Genomic DNA, 21,171 nt, shown 5'->3' with positions numbered 1-21,171 from the left:
GGAGGTGGGGATGAGTGACTTACCTTGCTTCAATGAGATGTTATGTAACTTTAATGGAATGTAGACTTCTAGTCATCTACCTATAAGTCTGTTAGGTAATAAGATGTCCATGTCTGAACTTGTACCTGTCATGATTTCTCAGAATAACTACTGAGTATCGCTAAGCGTCCTTGTGACTATTTTTCTGGCTAATAAGACAAAACAACTGTGAATAATAGGGGGATAGTTCTCACGGATTAGTCACTGCCAACTCAAGGAGATCACTCAGAGATACTCTGAGCTCATACCGAGAAGAGTATTTAACCGGTGTCATTTTCTTACCATTTTTATAAATTCTTAATTTGCTGTACATCTGATAACACCTTCATTTATTTTCCTTCTTAAAGCTGACACACTCTGCCTTGTTGGAGATCTAGGACCCGGAACAGGAGTCACTGAAGAAGTTCCCGGCTTGGTGAGTCCTGCCCCTGTTCTATAGAGAGCAGGCTGCTCTGTGAAAGCCACAAGAATGCCAGGATCAGTGTTGGCTCTTCTATGTAGAGTAGAAGAGCAGGGATCGTTCCAGTAGTTCTCACTGCAGTGAACTCTTCACTCAAAATGATAGGCTTTTTATTGTATTACTCTATTGTTGAGTCCTGAGCAAAGAGAAATTAATTTTGACTCTCGCAGATTGTAAAAATAAACATTCTCGATATAATTCTAAACAGTTAGAAAAATAGAAGCCTGATCATTCTGTTTGAAGAGTGTATAGGAAACCTGGTGGTTGTGCCGAGTGACTGGCTGAAAGAAAAGGAAGAGACAAGAGCTCTCGTGAAATGATATTGAGAGAATAGCATGGTGGGTTTAAAACCGTGTTATCTAGTATTACTTCCATGTCAATGTGCAGTGATGAACATGTGCTGGAGATAATTTCTCAGATTCATTAGCATGTGCTGTCTAAATGATTTTATGTGGATAGTTTACGTTCCCTTTCACTCTCGTCTACATCACATAATCGATCAGTGTTTGACCCACCATGAGGCATTACAACATTTTGAAAATTTATTGCTTTGATAGTCTTTGCTTGTTTACATTTTGTGATGTTAAAATGGAAGAGACAAAAGGAAGATTTAATCAGAAATTCATTTTTTAGAGTATTTTAAAGGCTCTAGATAAAAACCCCAGTATAAGACTTCAGTATAGTTGAACTTCATAATTTAAATGTTGATTTGAGAATTCTACTCCTATTAGATCAATCTTACTAAATTTATTAGTTAGGTTTACAAAATTTCTAAATATACTTAAATGTACCATAATGTAAGGAGTCTGTGGTTTATTTTTCATAATCAGAGATATGTGTGCTCACACATGCATATGGAACGTATTCTATATTTGTACATGAGGAAGTGCATGTGAATATGAATGAAACATAGTCCGTAATATTGTTTATAGAGTCATGAGGGACAAAAGGCTCTAGGAAAATATGATGTAAAACTACTATTCAAAACATTCATTACTAATTCTGTTATGAGAACATGTTATTTTGTGTTATTTAATAATAGTTTTTACTCTTAAGTAATTGAACACACACACATTTATTTCCTTTAGGTATTGTACAAAGTAGCTTGTTTTTAATTTTTCCACAGACTAAGGAATGTTTTGTTGTAGCCACCCACAGCTACAGGAACAGGGTTCCTGAGTGGGAGGCTGGAGCTGTATGGGAGGAAACAGCAGAAAAAATAACGAGACCAAGACAATATACTGATCAAGGCCCAAAGTTTACTCGAGAGTCTGAACTTATAAAGGGGAAGGCCCATCCAAAGCCATGCAAGGCACTTCATGCTTTTTAGCCAGGCTGTCAGCACTTGGTCGGCCAGAGTGTTAGCACTTGGTCACCAGGCTGTTAGCTTATCTCAGGAATGTCTCAGGAAGACAGGTTCAGCCTCTCAGCTTATAGCCATGTCTTGGAGAAGAGTGCAGTGGCAGAACAATAGACCTATCTAGGTCAGAAGACTCCACCCTAGGTGGTCTCTTTCACAGTGGCAGAACAGGTCTGAGCCAGCCTGCTCAAGGATGGGGGAGGCTACATTTTGTTAAAACTGTCTTAAATAAAAATTGACAGTAGTTGTTACTTGACTGGCTGGGTTATTCATGAACAAGCTGATAACATTTTTCTTGCTTTTGTTCATCTCACTTCACTTTATGATATGTTTTTCTTACATATATATGTATTATATTATATATATTAGTTATTTTCATGTCCTCTTTCATTTGTCCATGAATAATGTCAAAATATTTTCTTTTTCATTCCTCTGTTATCAGGGCTTTAAATTTTGGCGTAAACAAATAATTTAATTAATACATTAAAACTTTAATGCAATGTACTTTATAGTTTTTTGAGGATGATATACATGAGTTCTGTATTTCCATTATTTCTACCCCTTAACTGCTCTTGTGTCCCCCTCATTCCCTCTATAATTCATGACTTCTTTAAATATTAATGTATATATATATATTAAATATTAATGTATGTGTGTTTTTTGTATGTATCTATGATTAGGGATAACCACTTGGGATTTGATATAACCTGGCAGGGGGCTTGGCTCAACACTTAAAGATTGATTCTACCTTTCTTAATAACTATTAATTCCTGGAGCTCTTTATCTGGAGACAAGATGTTTGAGATTTCCTCCAACCAGGTTGTCATGTGAACTCCTGTTGTCATTATGAATGTCTTATTAAGGCAGCCATATTATTCAGTTTTCATGTATACTACTGTCTGCCATATAGAAGACACTCTCTTGCAAGAAACAACCTGGCCATCTGGCTTTCACATTCTTTCCTCTACCATTTCCTTTATGTCCCGAGCCTTGGGTGCAGAATTTATATTATAGATGTATCGATTAGGAACGGGCACATAGTGAGTTGTCCTATTGAATATTATCAGTTGTGGATTTATGTGATATTTTCATCTGCTGCCAAAGTAAAAGGATGAAAGTCACTCTTATCTCTAAGCGTAAGGATGGGTATTTAGAATGAAATGGAGGTGACAATTATACTAGTTTAGCACATCAAATTAGTCGTTCTCCTTTTCTTTCAGGAGCATGACCTCATGAGGCAGTAGCTGTCTAGGTTTTCATTACTATGCATAAATTCCTTCCAATTGAAGGTTTCATAGGTCCAATAGAACAGTTGTTGGTAACCTCTAAAATACAAGGGCCACTATTGCCCCACTGGGGATATCTTTCTGTGATGGCCATTGTTGTTGCTGATAGGCTGGGAACGAATATTATTTGTCTTTCTTCTTTGGCAGCTTGCATACCACTTTTCCATACATTATAGAGATAATCCACAAACTCTTCAAATATTGTAACTCCAGGTATATGGATTGCAACATATAAATACCAATAAGAACAACAAGAAGAATTTTACTCTTCCTGCACAGCAATCTATAACAGGCCCAGAAAAAAAGAAACAACAATTTTAAATATGATTGAAGATATGAAAAATATCTTTATAAGGGTCTTGAAAATACATAGAATTGAATGACATAATGAAAACAATTCAAATAGGAAAGTAGAATTTAACAAAGATACAAAATCACTAAGAAAACCCAAACTTAAATTAAACTGGAAATGAAAAACTTAGGGAGTCAAACATCTCATATGTAGGCTCTTCCAACAGATTAAAAGACAGAAGAGAGGATTTCAGATCTTATTGACAACTTGAAAAATAATATCTTTTTTAAATTTAATTTTATTTGCAATTCATTTTTTTACACTCCATATTCCAATCCCTGCTTTTCCCCATCCACCCTCTGACTGCTCCACATCCCACACCTCCTCCTCACCACACCCTGTCTCCAGACAGATGCCTCCACCCTCCACCCCATCTGACCTCTAAACTCCCTAGGGCCTCCAGTTCCTTGAGGGTTAGGTGCATCGTCTCTGAATGAACTTAGACATGGAAGTCCTCGACTCTATGTGTGTTGGGGGCCTCATATCAGCTGGTATATGCTGTCTGTTTGGTGGTCCAGTGTTTGAAAGATATAGGGGATCCAGATTAATTAAGACTGCTGGTCCTCCTATAGGATCGCCCTTTTTCTTTCAGCCTTCCCTAATTCAACAACAGGGAACAGCTGCTTCAGTCCATTGGTTGGGTGCAAATATCTGCATCTGACTCTTTCAGCTGCTTGTTGGATCTTTTGGAGGGTAGTCATAATAGTTCCCTTTTTGTGAGCACTTCATGGCCTCAGTAATAGTGTCAGGCCTTGGGACCTACCCTTGACCTGGATCCCATTTTGGGCCTGTTGCTGGACCTTCTTTTCCTCAGGCTCCTCTCCATTTCCATCCCAGTAATTCTTTCAGAGAGAAACAATTATAGGTCAGGGGAGTGACTGAAGGATAGCAATCCCATCCCTCACTTGATGTCCTGTCTTTCTGCTGGAGCTGGGCTCTATAAGTTTCCTCTCCCTACTGTTGGGCATTTCATCAAGGGTCCCTCCCAGTGAGTCCTGAAAGTCTCTCACCTCCCTGGTCTCTGGTGTACTCTGAGTGATTCCCTCCACCCCCCTCCAACCTCCTAGTTCTTGAGGATGCCTATTTACATTCTTTCTGCAGGCCCTCAGGGCTTCAGTCCTTTTTCCTCACCCAATAACAGATCAGCCCCTCCCCCATCCACTTTCCCTCCCAAGTCCCTCCCTCCCTCCCTATTTATGATTGCTTTCTTCTCTGTCCCAAGTGGGACTGAGGTGTCCTCAGATGGGCACTTCAGCTTATTGAACCTTTGGAATTTTGTAGACTGTATCTTGTGTATTCTGTATGTTTTTTGTTTTAGTTTTGGTGTGTTTTTTGGCTAACATCCACTTATTAGTGACATACCATGTATGTCCTTTTCCATCTGAGTTACCTCACTCAGGATATTTTTAAGTTCCATCCATTTGCCCGCAAAAGTCAGGATGTCCTCGTTCTCACTAGCTCAATAGTATTACACAATGGAATGCTACTCAGCTATTAAAAATAATATCTTAATCAGAGAGAATGTTAAATGCAAAGACAAACACAACTAAAAGTTGTAATTGAAAAAGCTATCTGTAGTAAATGTCCAATACAATTATAACACACATTTCATCCCAGAAGAGCACTTACTCTCTGAACTAATGTAGTTACAGAGCAGTGTATTATATGTGTAGGGTGGAGAACATGGATTTGCAGGTGTGAGTAAGCCATGAAGGTGGAAAAGAGATCATGAATTGGATGGAAGAAGTCATAAGAGAGGGTAGAAATGGTAGGGGTGGGTGAATACATGTGATTAGAAAGCAGAAGTGGGGACAATCTTGTATAGAAAAGAGGAACCTAGCAAGTACTGGCAGTAGGGCATAAAGATGATATCAAAGAGTGAAATAATGAGAGCAAATTATTTAAAACATATATGCAAGCTGAGGTTTGGGATCTTTGTTAGGGTATACAGAATGTAGATGGTAAAGTTATCTGAAAATATGCCATCATTTCAGTGAAATATTAGAGAGCAAAGATCTGTGAAAAAAACTAAAGGAAAAACTGCCAGTAATCTCATGACTTTAAAATTAACTATCAAGGTATAAAGGAGAGCAATCTTTTTTTTTTCTTTTCTTTTCTTTTCTTTTCTTTTCTTTTCTTTTCTTTTCTTTTCTTTTCTTTTCTTTTCTTTTCTTTTCTTGTCTTTTTAAACAGAAGAACTCAATCAAAAAGTCTGTATCTACAGAAAGAGACATCTGTCCCAGGCAATGTCCAACCGTAACTTAAGGTCATCTACCAACTCAGAATTTTCTGAGGGTCAACATCAGACCCCTTCCAGTGATTCATCTGGCCATGGGGAGGATCAACCTCAAGCCTCTCCTGGACCTGTAAGTCAACTCAGATGCTTGCCAGGAATTCACTAAAGTCTCCCAGCCATTCCTCATCAACTATAATAATTTGCTGTTTCCATTATGAAGTCTTCAGAATGTAATCACAATGGTCATAATCTTGAAAGAGTGTCTCTAGCCTCCCTCTAATTTATTTCTTTAATGATTTCTTCATTCACCAGGTGTGTATTTTGAAACACTGATTGCATCGGTACCTTTTGTTGCATTATACCATGACATCAGAACTCTGCATGTAGCATATCAGAGTGGAAGTTAGAACATGAGGGCCTTAGGCACATCTACTTATTTGTAGTCATAGTAATGACAGTGATATAATTAGAAACATGTATAAGCCCATGAGAGTGTAACTTGATCTAATATTTATTTTGCTTTGGATGACGTCAGCTTTGTAAAGAAAATTTCTAAGAGGATTTGCATTTAGAAGATTGTTCCTTGATTGATCATCAATATAAAAAAACAACTAGAGATAATGAATATCACAGTTATAAGAAAGTGTTTATATACCAACATACCTTTAATTTTAAAATAAAATTTAGGATATTTTAAAGATTTATGTCTTATAAATTTATAAAAGAGTATTGAGGCAATAGATAGTATTTCAGATGTTGCAGTAGGTGGGAATGAACACAAAGACCCATAATTCAGACTTCAATAAGATGACTTCATCAAATCATTCTCCTCAAGAATCAGGGATGTGTATGGGAGACAAGGATGAAAGATTATAAGAGCCAGCGATGGTGGATGACTCCAAAGAAACATTGTCTTTCAGATAAACAAGACTAATTCACATATAAAATAAGAGACTGTGGCAACACACATAAAACAGCACAGATTCCATGCAGATGGGAACCTGGAACTATCCAAATCCCTCAATTAAAATTCATATAATGTTTAGGGGCTACATCAGTATTTGTGATTCTTTATTAAATAATTCATTATTGATTTAATGTCTAATTACAACAAACTCAGTTCCTCTTTCATTGAATATGCTTGATATGTGTGCATTAAGGTTCATTTTGTAGTCTTCACCAGAGTCCACAAATTTATTTTCTGCAAATCATAATATTATGAAATTCGAATCTAGTCATTACTACATGTTCAATTTTATATAATTGGCACTAATAACTCAGTTGCTTTTTTTCTAATGTTATACTTCTGGTGACTGATCAAAAATTAAGTTCCAGTTGAACACTACTCATTCATAGGTGATGACTTTGTATGGCAAGCTTGACCAGACCATTAACATCCACTTGGGTCTGTGGAGACAGCAACACTATCTCCATATATTCAAAATCTATGAATATCATAGGTTTTCATTGCTTTGCATACTGTCTCATAGTTAGGTAATCTTCTCTACATTAAAATTCTCCATTGAAATCTAGTGAACTCAGACCACTATACAGAAAAGTGATTAGATCCTATCAATATCTTTCTGGCTTTTACAAATCATTGCTTTTGAGGAAAACTCTCTATCCATGTGTAAGGACATGGCTCTAACCAAAGTTACTCTACTTGGACCTATTTAAAAAAAAACACCTAATGGATTTTGTCATCATTTAATTATAGAAGATTGGTAGCTTTTGTGGAGATATCTTGTGATTTGCACCTTCAGAATAATTCCCAGAGAGTACAGTGGTAACTAAAGGTCTTTAACAGTTTTATGCTATATGATAATTTTTCTTAATTTTCAACTTTTATATTCTTTGGCCATAGAGTAAAGGTTATATTTGCATTCATTTTATTTTTTTAAGTACTTCATTAAATTGTCCTCAAAAGGGTATGCTGTTTTTATGCTCAACATTTGTGTTTGTGTGTGTGTGTGTCTGTGTATGAGTGATTGAGTGTGTTTGTGTGTGTTAGAAGATAACTCAGATTTTCACTGAAAATGTTCAAATATCAGTGGGTGAAGCCCATTCCTTTAATTCATTGGCCTTTTGTCCAACTTAAAAAAAAAATCCTGTTTAGCTTATCTTTAGTTTTACAAATACATAAAAATTGTTGGAAACAATGTTGAGATTGAGATTTGTCTTATGTAAAGGTTAATTTGTATTTGCTGCTAAACTTATATGTTTATATCCCTGTATTTTTTCAATGCAGAACAAAAAGTCACACACCCCAAAAAAGAACATTAGCAAAGGTGCTGTTCTTCATGAGAAACCCATGACAGTGATGGTACTCACTGCAACAGAACCATTTAATTATAAAGAGGGAAAAGAGAACATGTTTCATGCTACAGTGGCTACAGAGAGCCAATATTACCGTGTGAAAGTTTTCAACATGGACTTGAAAGAGAAGTTCACAGAAAATAAATTTATTACCATTTCCAAATACTTCAACAGCAGTGGCATCCTAGAGATCAATGAAACTGCCACTGTGTCAGAGGCTGCTCCTAACCAAATTATTGAAGTGCCCAAAAATATTATCAGAAGTGCAAAAGAAACTCTTAAGATCTCTAAAATTAAAGAACTTGATTCTGGAACACTGATTTATGGTGTGTTTGCAGTAGAGAAGGTAATGTGTGAAAACTTTTTAAACTTTTTTTCCACTGACGTCTGAAATCAAATACGGTAAATTTCCACTTAGTGCTTAATGATAGTATTGTAACAAAACATTCTATCTTGGCTGGGGATAAAATTTGAAATAATCAAATGGATTAGGTAATAAGAGTGGGCCAGCTTTTAACAGTCTACTTCCTAAGATATCGCTGAGAGTTCTTTAAAAATGTTTTACCAAGATACACTATTTTACTCATTACAAATATCTATTGTACTTGTAATACAATACAAGCTACAGTGAACAAGAAAGTCACAGGGCACAGGTTGGTAATGCTAACAGATTCTATTTTAGCCTCTACTGCAACTATACAACACCCATTTCTTTCTCTAGACTATGTTTCAAAAGATTACCTGAAAGAGGGTGAATTTTTATTGTAACATTTTTGTTTTGGAATCATAAGTAGATTAGATGGCATCCCCCATTAACTTAAAACCATTCAATAGAATGAATCAAATATCTCTACACATAGTAGGTTTAATCATTTAGTGTTGATTCATATCTTTTTCTATTAACTAAGTATTTCTGAATAGCTTAGCAAATGATAAGTATTATAGGAAATGAAGTTTTAAAGGTAATTAAATCAGGTATTCTAGATTCCCTAGTTTTCTACATTTAATAGATATATACAGACATCTCAGTGATGTATCTATGGCTAAATGCCGAGTATTAGAATTCAGATAAAAAATTGACAATGTTGGTGAGGTCAACAAATGTTTTATAAACTTGGCAGGTTTAAGCCTCTTTAGTCTGTCTTTTTTTTTTTTAAACCCCTGTTTTACAAAATCCATTGCCTTATAGAATACCCTTTACAGACTATGCATATGAACATAGATGAAAAGTTTATGAGCAATAGCTTGAGTAATGTCCAATAAAGTATAAATCGGGGACATTGGCTTTCCTGGACATGATACTGTAGAGAGGTAGGAAGAGGGTCTAAGTGAGTAAGTTACTGTAATCTTAACCTGTTTTGAAGATTCCCTGTAACCTACTGAATGAATGAACATAAGGAACAAATGCTCATTCATCTCTTTACAAGCAGAAGATAGGAAGATAGCTGCCAAAGTTCTGATTCCAGTGATCTCAGGCAATTTACTGAGAACCCAGGCTGTTAAAGAATAGGAAGCAGTAGAAAACAGGAATAACATTTATTGTCCGAGCACTTCCAGGAAGAAATGTCCAAATCAAGGAAGCAAATCATTATAGTTGTAGAGAAATGGCAGGAGGAGACTGCTCCCAGCTTGCTAGCTGGTAGGAGAATTAGAATCATTGTCATTCTTAGCAGACTAAGACCCAGTGGCATACTTTCTCAAGCAGAGAATCCTGCTGTTCTGCCAAGTGAGCTGTAATCCTGAGGAAGTGACCTAGATGTTCCTTCTCTCATGAGAAAGTAACTTTGTTCCTGGTTTAATTAGACATCACATCTCAGAGTTGGAATGCAGACAGATTTCCCAGACTGCAGGGAGGTCTGAGTCACTTGGAACCAAGATAAGCTATTGCTAGGGAAAGTGCACCTGTTAGAAAACTGGAAATTGGGAAAATCTTTCTTCTGCTTGGCCTTTAAAAGAAGTTGAATAAACTTTGAATAAACTGTGTATTGGTTGATTTGACTGCATACCAGTTATGTCTTCATTAATGATGCTCTACCCTTGGGACCAAAACACACTAGACATGGACAACACACTAGACATGGACAACACACTAGACATGGACAACACACTAGACATGGACAACACACTAGACATGGACAACACACTAGACATGGACAACACACTAGACATGGACAACACACTAGACATGGACAACACACTAGACATGGACAACACACTAGACATGGACAACACACTAGACATGGACAACACACTAGACATGGACAACACACTAGACATGGACAACACACTAGACATGGACAACACACTAGACATGGACAACACACTAGACATGGACAACACACTAGACATGGACAACACACTAGACATGGACAACACACTAGACATGGACAACACACTAGACATGGACAACACACTAGACATGGACAACACACTAGACATGGACAACACACTAGACATGGACAACACACTAGACATGGACAACACACTAGACATGGACAACACACTAGACATGGACAACACACTAGACATGGACAACAGCGATAGAAAATCCCTTGGGAAGGTTTCACTGATTGCCTATGTCTATAACAGGCTTCATATTTTACTATGATTTTTTTCTAATAAATGATCTTTTTGAATGTATGATGTTGAATGTGGATGACATAACTTTCAGAGAATGCATGTTAATTTTACTTTTGCAGAAAAAAGTGAATGATAAAAGTATAACCTTCAAAATAAAAGATAATGAAGATAATATAAAAGTGGTGTGGGATAAAAAACAGCACAATATCAACTATGAGAAAGGAGATAAACTCCAACTCTTCTCCTTTCACCTGAGAAAAGGAAATGGGAAACCAATATTACACTCTGGAAATCACAGTTTCATCAAGGTAGGAAGTAGACAGAGAAGGGATTTGCCAAAGAGGAAATTGACTTTTGCTTTAAGACTCTGAACTTGAGGTTTTCAATATTTTTCATAGACAATTCTGTACCTGGAGGAAGGAATTCAGATGATGCCCTTAGGAAAAAGTTTTGTGATTCCAGTCTTTAAAATGCCCTGACTGGGTTAATGAAGTAGTTCATTGTAACAGTACCTGATCATAAGATATCATACAGTTATCTGTACCCACAAAAATATCAATACAAACTCGTCGTCTACTATGTGAGATTCGTACCAGCTAAATTACTGCCTACATGTCTATTTCTTCCATTGCCTAGGTGATAGCACATCAGTCACTGTTTACACTTTCTCCATTTTATTCAATATAAGTTTTCCTTACCTGACTTAACTCTGGCTGGTTTTTCTGTATATATTCTTTGTAGGGAGAAAAGCTACTAAAAGAATCTTTTGAAGGGGATGGTTACCACAAAGGTCCCAAACAAGTGGTGGCATTGAAAGCAACAAAACTATTTACTTATGATAGTATAAAAAGTAAAAAGATGTTCCATGCCACAGTGGCTACTGATACAGAATTCTTCAGAGTGATGGTCTTCGAGGAAAACCTAGAGAAAAAGTTTATCCCGGGAAACACCATTGCTTTATCAGATTATTTTGGTATGTATGGGTCTCTGGCAATACATGAATATTCCAGCGTGTCTGAGGTGAAGAGCCAAAATAAGGAAGACTCAAGTTCATCAGATGAAAGACTCATAGAACATCTTAAAATTTGTGATCTTCACTTGCAAACAAAAGAAAGGCTGGTTGATGGAGAGTTTAAAGTATACAGGGTAAGCTATTTTGTAAATTTATTTTGTACCTATTCTTCTTGAAACTCATTATACATCTAAACTTTGGCAACAGCAATATTGTTGAGTTATGAAATAAAGTAAACATAGGCCTTCTATACAAGAGAGAGATGAGTACAGTTTCCAACTCTGGGGTGTGACAGCATATCTTTTAATATTTTTCCCTCCACTTAACACCATGATAATTCTTTTTTTTAATATCTTTATTACGTATTTTCCTCAATTACATTTCCAATGCTATCCCAAAAGTCCTCCATGCCCCCTCCCACTCACCTACCCACTCATTTCCACTTTTTGGCCCTGGCATTCCCCTGTACTGGGGCATATAAAGTTTGCATGTCCAATGGGCCTCTCTTTCCAGTGATGGCCGACTAGGCCATCTTTTGATACATATGCAGCTAGAGTCAAGAGCTCCGGGGAACTGGTTAGTTCATAATGTTGTTGTACCTACAGGGTTGCAGATCTCTTTAGTTCCTTGGATACTTTCTCTAGCTCCTCTATTGGGGGCCCTGTGCTCCATCCAATAGCTGACTGTGAGCATCCACTTCTGTGTTTGCTAGGCCCCTGCCTAGTCTCACAAGAGACAGCTATATCAGGGTCCTTTCAGCCAATGCTTGCTAGTGTATGCAATGGTGACATCGTTTGGAGGCTAATTATGGAATGGATCTCTGGATATGGCAGTCACTAGATGGTCCATCCTTTTGTTTCAGCTCCAAACTTTGTCTCTATAACTCCTTCCATGGGTGATTGATTCCAATTCTAAGAAGGGGCAAAGTGTCCACATTTTGGTCTTCGTTCTTCAGTTTCATGTGTTTTGCAAATTGTATCTTATATATTGGGTACCCTAAATTTCCGGGCTAATATCCACTTATCAGTGAGTACATATCATTTGAGTTCTTTTGTGATTGTGTTACCTCACTCAGGATGATGCCCTCTAGGTCCATCCATTTGCCTAGGAATTTCATAAATTCATTCTTTTAAATAGCTGAGTAGTACTCTATTGTGTAAATGTACCACATTTTTTGTATCCATTCCTCTGTTGATGGGCATCTGGGTTCTTTCCAGCTTCTGGCTATTATTTTATTATATAAAATAAGGCTGCTATGAACACAGTGAAGCGTGTGTCCTTCTTACCGGTTGGATCTTCTGGATATATGCCAGGAGAGGTATTGCGGGGTCCTCCGGTAGTACTATGTCCAATTTTCTGAGGAACCACCAGACTGATTTCCAGAGTGGTTGTACAAGCTTGCAATCCCACCAACAATGAAGGAGTGTTCCTCTTTCTCCACATCGTCGCCAGCATCTGCTGTCACCTCAATTTTTGATCTTAGCCATTCTGACTGGTGTGAGATGGAATCTCAGATTTGTTTTCATTTGCATTTCTCTGATGATTAAGGATGCTGAACATTTTTTCAGGTGCTTCTAAGCCATTCGGTATTTCTCAGGTGAGAATTCTTTGTTTAGCTCTGAGCCCCATTTTTTAATGGGGTTATTTGATTTTCTGGAGTCCACCTTCTTGAGTTCTTTATATATATTGGAAATTAGTCCTATATCTGATTTAGGATAGGAAAAGATCCTTTCCCAATCTGTTGGTGGTCTTTTTGTCTTATTGATGATGTCTTTTGCCTTGCAGAAGCTTTGCAATTTTATGAGGTCCCATTTGTCAATCCTCAATCTTACAGCACAAGCCATTGCTGTTCTATTCAGGAATTTTTCCCCTGTACCCATATCTTTGAGGCTTTTCCCCACTTTCTCCTCTATAAGTTTCAATGTCTCTGGTTTTATGTGGAGTTGCTTGATCCACTTAGATTTGACCTTAGTACAAGGAGATAGGAATGGATCAATTCGCAGTGTTCTCCATGATAACCATCAGTTGTGCCAGCACCATTTGTTGAAAATGCTGTCTTTCTTCCACTGGATGGTTTTAGCTCCCTTGTTGAAGATCAAGTGACCATAGGTGTGTGGGTTCATTTCTGGGTCTTCAATTCTATTCCATTGGTCTACTTGTCTGTCTCTATACCATTACCATGCAGTTTTTATAACAATTGCTCTGTAGTAAAGCTTTAGGTCAGGCATGGTGATTCCACCAGAGGTTCTTTTATCCTTGAGAAGAGTTTTTGCTATCCTAGGTTTTTTGTTATTCCAGATGAATTTGCAAATTGCTCCTTCTAATTCATTGAAGAATTGAGTTGGAATTTTGATGGGGATTGAATTGAATCTGTAGATTGCTTTTGGCAAGATAGCCATTTTTACAATGTTGATCCTGCCAATCCATGAGCATGGGAGATCTTTCCATCTTCTGGGATCTTCTTTAATTTCTTTCTTCAGAGACTTGAAGTTCTTATCATACAGATCTTTCACTTCCTTAGTTAGAGTCACACCAAGATATTTTATATTATTTATGACTATTGAGAAGGGTATTGTTTCCCTAACTTCTTTCTCAGCCTGTTTATTCTTTGTGTAGAGAAAGGCCATTGACTTGTTTGAGTTAATTTTATATCCAGCTACTTCTCCGAAGCCCTTTATCAGGTTTAGGAGTTCTCTGGTGGAATTTTTAGGGTCACTTATATATACTATCATATCATCTGCAAAAAGTGATACTTTGACTTCATCTTTTCCGATTTGTATCGCCTTTATCTCCTTTTGTTTCAAATTGCTATGGCTAGGCCTTCAAGCACTATGTTGAATAGGTAGGGAGAAAGTGGGCAGCCTTTTCTAGTCCCTGATTTTAGTGTGATTGCTTCAAGCTTCTCACCATTTACTTTGATGTTGGCTACTGGTTTGCTGTAGATTACTTTTATCATGTTTAGGTATGGGCCTTGAATTCCTAATCTTTCCAAGACTTTTATCATGAATGGGTGTTGGATCTTGTCGAATGCTTTTTCTGCATCTAAAGACATGATCATGTGGTTTTTTTTGGTCTTTGAGTTTGTTTATATAATGGATTACGTTGATGGATTTCCGTATATTAAATCATCCCTGCATCCCTGGAATAAAACCTACTTGCTCAGGATGGATGATTGCTTTAATTTGTCCTTGGATTCGGTTCGTGAGAATTTTATTGAGTATTTTTGCATCGATATTCATAAGGGAAATTGGTCTGAAGTTCTCTATCTTTGTTGGATCCTTCTGTGGTTTAGGTATCATTCTGTGGCTTCATAGAATGAGTTGGGTAGAGTTCCTTCTACTTCTATTTTGTGGAATAGTTCATGCAGAACTGGAATTAGATCTTCTTTGATGGTCTTGTAGAACTCTTCACTAAAACCATCTGGTCCTGGGCTTTTTTTGGCTGGGAGACTATTAATGACTGCTTCTATTTCTTTAGGGGATATGGGACTGTTTAGATCATTAACTTGATCCTGATTTAACTTTGGTACCTGGTATCTGTCTAGAAATTTGTCCATTTCGTCCAGGTTTTCCAGTTTGTTGATTATAGCCTTTTGTAGAAGGATCTGATGGTGTTTTGGATTTCTTCAGGATCTGTTGTTATGTCTCCCTTTTCATTTCTGATTTTGTTAATTAGAATGTTGTCCCTGTGCCCTCTAGTGAGTCTAGCTAAGGGTTTATCTATCTTGTTGATTTTATAAAAGAACCAGCTCCTCGTTTGGTTAATTCTTTGAACAGTTGTTCTTGTTTCCACTTGGTTGAATTTACCCCTGAGTTTGATTATTTCCTGCCGTCTACTCCTCTTGGGTGAATTTTCTTCCTTTTTTTCTAGAGCTTGTAGATGTGTTGTCAAGCTGCTAGTGTGTGCCCTCTCCAGTTTGTTTTTGGAGGCACTCAGAGCTATGAGTTTCCCTCTTAGAAATGCTTTCATTGTGTCCCATAGGTTTGGGTATGTTGTGGCTTCATTTTCATTAAACTCTAAAAAGTCTTTAATTTCTTTCTTTATTCCTTCCTTGACCAAGGTATCATTGAGAAGAGTGTTGTTCAGTTTCCATGTGAATGTTGGCTTTCCATTATTGAAATATGTTGTTATTGAAGATCAGCCTTAGTCCATGGTGGTCTGATAGGATGCATGGGACAATTTCAATATTTTTGTATCTGTTGAGGCCTGTTTTGTGACCAATTATATGATCAGTTTTGGAGAAGGTCCCGTGAGGTGCCCAGAAGAAGGTATATCCTTTTGTTTTAGGATAAAATGTTCTGTAGATATCTGTCAGGTCCATTTGCTTCATCACTTCTGTTAGTTTCACTGTGTCCCTGTTTAGTTTCTGTTTCCACGATCTCTCCATTGATAAAAGCTGCATGTTAAAGTCTCCCACTATTATTGTGTGAGGTGCAATGTGTGCTTTGAGCTTTACTAAAGTGTCTGTAATGAATGTGGCTGCCCTTGCATTTGGGGCAGAGATATTCAGAATTGAGAGTTCGTCTTGGAGGAGTTTACCTGTGATGAGTATGAAGTGTCCCTCCTTGTCTTTTTTGATAACTTTGGGTTGGAAGTCGATTTTATCCGATATTAGAATGGCTACTCCAGCTTGTTTTTCAGACCATTTGCTTGGAAAATAGTTTTCCAGCCTTTCACTCTGAGGTAGTGTCTGTCTTTTTCCCTGAGGTGGGTTTCTTGTAAGCAGCAGAATGTTGGGTCCTGTTTGTGTAGCCAGTCTGTTAGTCTATGTCTTTTTATTGGGGAATTGAGTCCATTGATATTAAGGAAAAGTAATTGTTGCTTCCTTTTATTTTTGTTGTTAGAGTTGGCATTCTGTTCTTGTGGCTGTCTTCTTTTTGGTTTGTTGAGGGATTACTTTCTTGCTTTTTCTAGGGCGTGATTTCCGTCCTTATATTGGTTTTTTTCTGATATTATCCTTCGAAGGGCTGGATTCATGGAAAGATAATGTGTGAATTTCGTTTTGTCGTGGAATACTTTGGTTTCTCCATCTATGGTAATTGAGAGTTTGGCCAGGTATAGTAGCCTGGGCTGGCATTTGTGTTCTCTTAGTGTCTGTATAACATCTGTCCAGGCTCTTCTGGCTTTCATAGTCCCTGGTGAAAAGTCTGGTGTAATTCTGATAGGCCTGCCTTTATATGTTACTTGACCTTTCTCCCTTACTGCTTTTAATATCCTCTTTTTATTTAGTGCATTTGTTGTTCTGATTATTATGTGTCAGGAGGAATTTCTTTTCTGGTCCAGTCTATTTGGAGTTCTGTAGGCTTCTTGTATGTTCATATAGGTTTGGGAAATTTTCTTCTATAATTTTGTTGAAGATATTTGCTGGCCCTTTAAGTTGAAAATCTTCATTCTCTTCAATTCCTTTTATCCCTAGATTTGGTCTTCTCATTGTGTCCTGGATTTCCTGGATGTTTTGAGTTAGGATCTTTTTGCATTTTGTATTATCTTTGATTGTTGTGCCGTTTTTCTTCATGGAATCTTCTGCACCTGAGATTCTCTCTTCCATCTCTTGTATTCTGTTGCTGATGCTTGCATCTATGATTCCAGATTTCTTTCCTAGGGTTTCTATCTCAAGCGTTGCCTCACTTTGGGTTTTCTTTATTGTGTCTACTTCCCTTTTTAGGTCTAGTATGGTTTTGTTCATTTCTATCACCTGTTTGGATGTGTTTTCCTGTTTTTCTATAAAGACTTCTACCTGTTTGGTTGTGTTTTCCTGTTTTTCTTTAAGGACTTGTAACTCTTTAGCAGTGTTCTCCTGTATTTCTTTAAGTGAGTTATTAAATTCCTTCTTTACTTTTGTGACTTAGAATACAGCCATGTCCAATATGTTGGTATTCTGGACTCTGGGTCTTTAAAATATTCTCACTACTTTTCTCTACTTTACATCAAGATCTGTTGAGGGAGTGACTTTTGCTTTCAAGAATAACACAACAGAGTGGCTGGAGAAATACAGTCTAGTTTCTCAATGTATAACTGAGGACAATGAAAGCAAGTGCTTTGAGGAATCAAGATACAGGGAGTGTCATTCAGTTCCAACACCCCACAACAAAGCATGCTTAGTTGACAACCACATATTTATTATATTCTTTCATATTTTTTATACATGTATTCAAATGTAGCTTTTTAATCAATTTTATCTGTACTATGTAAATGACTGTGAACATACATGAGTCTACAGACCAACATGGAGCTAGATGGTATGGATTTAACCTTTGAGAGACTTAGGATAGAGTCAATGATTGATTAAATGTGATTTACTCACTCATTGATTAAATGTGATCCATTTAAATGGGAACTCCTTTCTTAGAAGTTTACTGTCTTTGTCTTTCTTAGGTTCAGAAGAAGCAACAATGGTGTTTCTTATCAGATCTCTTGAATGCACTTAGGAAACTTGAAAAGATAACTACTTCAGTTTTGTTTTTGTTATTGCTTACTTGCATGTTTTTTGTTATGGCTTTTGTTTTTGTTCTCTTCCTCTTGCTTATTAGAAAATTTTGGCTATCCTGATATGTTAGCCTTGATAATTAGGAAGGAATTCAGTATATCTAGAGAATATTTCTTTATTATTATTATTTTAATTAATCATTTCATTTATTTACATCTCAAATGACATCCCACTAACCCCTCCACAAGTCCTTCATCCCAGAACCTCCCTTCCTCCTTCCCCTTTGCCTCTACGAGGCTACTCCTCCACCCACCCACCCTACTTCTCCAGCATTCCCCTATACTGGGGCATCAAACCTCCACAGGACCAAGGGTCTCCACTCCCATTGATGTCAGGCCAGGCCATCCTTTGTTACCTATGTATGGGGAGCCATGGATCCCTCCCTGTACACTCCTTGGTTGGTGGTCTAGTCCCTGGGAGCACTGGGTAGTCCAGTCAGATGATATTGTTCTTCTTATGGTGTTGTAATCCCCCCCTCAGCTCCTCTAGTCCTTCCACCAGCTCCCCTACCTGGGTCCCTGAGCTCAGTCTCATGGTTGGCTCCAAGCATCCACAACTGCATTGGTCAGTTTTTAGAGAATGCTTCAAAGAAGGAATTTGCCATCAAGAATATCTTAAGCTATATTGTACCTGTCATTCTATTTTTTTAAAATTGTGTACTTATTTAAATCTATTTATTCATTCACCCATTAAGTTTTAAACTGTGAGGTTTGAGGAGACTCACACATATTCTGATGCTCCTGTTGTGGTCAAAGAAAAATACTGAGAGTGGGTTGTTATGAATCCTGGGATTGAACTCAGGTTATCAGGCTTGGCTAGATAACTCAGGTTATCAGACTTATCTATTGAGACATCTCATTTCCCCTTGTCCCTGTGATTTTAATGCTAATACATATATCTACATATATCTAATACATATATATAACAGAGACTGCTCCTGTTAAACCACTTTATTTCTCATCAACGTGATAAATTTTGCCACTTTTCTCAGAAGATGAATGTTAATTTCTTTTGCAGAAAAGTACCGGAAATAATTGTATATGCTATGGAATTTGGGATGATACAGGAGCAATGAAAGTGGTGGTATCTGGACAACTGACCAGTGTCAACTGTGAGATTGGTAATACAATTAGACTTGTCTGCTTTGAATTGACCTCAAATGCAGATGAGTGGTTTCTGAGATCTACGAGGTACAGTTACATGGAGGTATGTGCTTTATGGAAATAATAGTTTTCTGAAAAATAGTTTCATTTAATACTCTACCAAAACTTGGCTGATGGAGTTGTGTAAAAAATTCAACAGGTGGCATGAAAATTCAGTTTTGCCCCATTAATGCAGGTAATTTTTTCTTATCATCAGTTTGTAGTAAGGGTATCTTAGTAAAGATAGGAAATATGGAGAAACTCCCAAACTGTAATGCCCTAAGATAAATAGTAAAATAATTATATTTATTTAGAAAGAGATGTTTAGTGGAAATTTGCATTAGTTATTTCAAACCCTGGCTCAGTAGTTTTTCAAATTGACTAAAGACTTAAAAGAGAATCAGCGTTCTCACCTACAACATGGAAATAATGTCTATCAAAGAAGATCATAAGGAGGACTCACAGCACTCAGGATTTCATAAGGATAATCAGAGCACATCAGGCCACATGGCACTAGAATACTCACTCTTTGTCAAGCTGATACACATATCCATGTAGAATGCTTACTACACCAAAATAAACTCATATAAAATTCAACCTGAAAAATTCCAAGATATGACCTCTTCAGTCACATAGAAATGCTATCCAATCTCTATTGCTACAAGAATCTTCACCAAGTCTCTAAAGCTCATCTCACAGCACCTGCTCTAGGCATGCTGCTTGTGCTCTTTCCAAATTTCTGCCAAGGGAGACTTTCCACACATTTTACCTTAAATACTGGAGCTCCTTTCTCCCATTGTATCATGATACCCCCCCACCCTTCTATCTTGCTGATGACTGCTAGGAATGAATAACACATGTCATGGTCTCATGAGAGGGAGGAAAGCTGACTCCCAAGAAAGAAATCTGTTAGAGAAGGTAGTCAAGAGTGAACAAAGAAAGGTGGTTCATAGACACAAGATACTGTGCTCAAGAGAGAAGGGTGTGACCAGCTGTATAGCAACTGATCTGGCTTCATTATTTTCTTATCCTAGGTCATCATGCCTGAAAAATGAAGAACAGTGAGTGATGTAACCCCAATTCAATGGTGAAAATTTCCTTATGAAACATGTACACTGAAAATGGAAAAGAAATGTATACCTGCTCAAATATAATACATACAACATCCAGCTCTTAGTTGTGGGAACAATACTTTAGCTTATTCTTTATAAAAAAATTTTATGAACTTTCATAGTCTGCATGCTTAAGTTCCATAATATGAAAAAAATAAATGCTGTACATTAAGCAATACTTCCAGTTATTTATTTCTTTAATCTGTGAGTTACTTTAAAAGTATTTGGTGACCTGATGAAGATCATATTTAAGGAAGATTGTTGTCAAGAAATATGCAAATTTATGTTTTAGATGTGATATTTAAGGGAAAGACCTTCTGTAGGAACAAACAGGCTATGTTATCTTCAGGAAAATCAAGATTCATAAAATGGTAAGGTAGGTAGGGACTGAAATTTAGCCTAAAATGCAGTTGAGGGGAGCAATTCCTTCTATGGTTTTCCATGAGTACATTTCAGTACGCTACACATTTTAGTCTTTTGAGACAAGATCTTTACAAAATGAAGATGTTAGGCTGTAATCTTCTATTAGCCACTATAAGGAATCTCATCTCCAATTTTAGGTAAAATACTATCAAAGGAGTCTTGAAAGCACAAAGAACAAGTCTTAGAATTAAGGGACACAAAAATAAATAGAAAATGGATAAATGAAAACAAACATAAATGCATAAACAAATGAATAAACAAGTATTGAGGATCCCCAGCAAAGGTTTTCCACAGGCATTACTTTTCTCACTACTGTGATATCAGGCCTGGAAAACAATTAAAATTAAGTAAGTTTGCTTTTAATCA

The 21,171-nt window shown here is 37.0% G+C and overlaps 1 protein-coding gene across 2 annotated transcripts; it reads left to right on the top strand.

Moving 5' to 3' along the window:
- The first annotated feature begins 283 nt into the window (after nt 1-283).
- Ifi202b (interferon activated gene 202B) lies at nt 284-20,559 on the top strand. Of its 2 annotated transcripts, none has more exons than NM_011940.2 (7): nt 284-454; nt 5,694-5,863; nt 7,982-8,395; nt 10,749-10,937; nt 11,371-11,775; nt 19,146-19,334; nt 20,305-20,559. In NM_011940.2, the coding sequence occupies exons 2-7, from the start codon at nt 5,744-5,746 to the stop codon at nt 20,323-20,325; spliced, it is 1,338 nt and encodes a 445-aa protein (NP_036070.2). In that variant the 5' UTR covers nt 284-454; nt 5,694-5,743; the 3' UTR covers nt 20,326-20,559. The 2 variants fall into 2 exon arrangements, with proteins under 2 accessions (NP_036070.2, NP_032353.2); NM_008327.2 differs by having other exon boundaries at nt 5,691-5,863.
- Nucleotides 20,560-21,171: the final 612 nt, after the last annotated feature.

This window comes from Mus musculus, chromosome 1 (genome assembly GCF_000001635.26).
Source record: "Mus musculus strain C57BL/6J chromosome 1, GRCm38.p6 C57BL/6J".
NCBI classification, from domain to species: domain Eukaryota; kingdom Metazoa; phylum Chordata; class Mammalia; order Rodentia; family Muridae; genus Mus; species Mus musculus.
The sequence above is the reverse complement of the archived record's forward strand: the minus strand, read 5'-3'. Positions and strand labels throughout refer to the sequence as shown.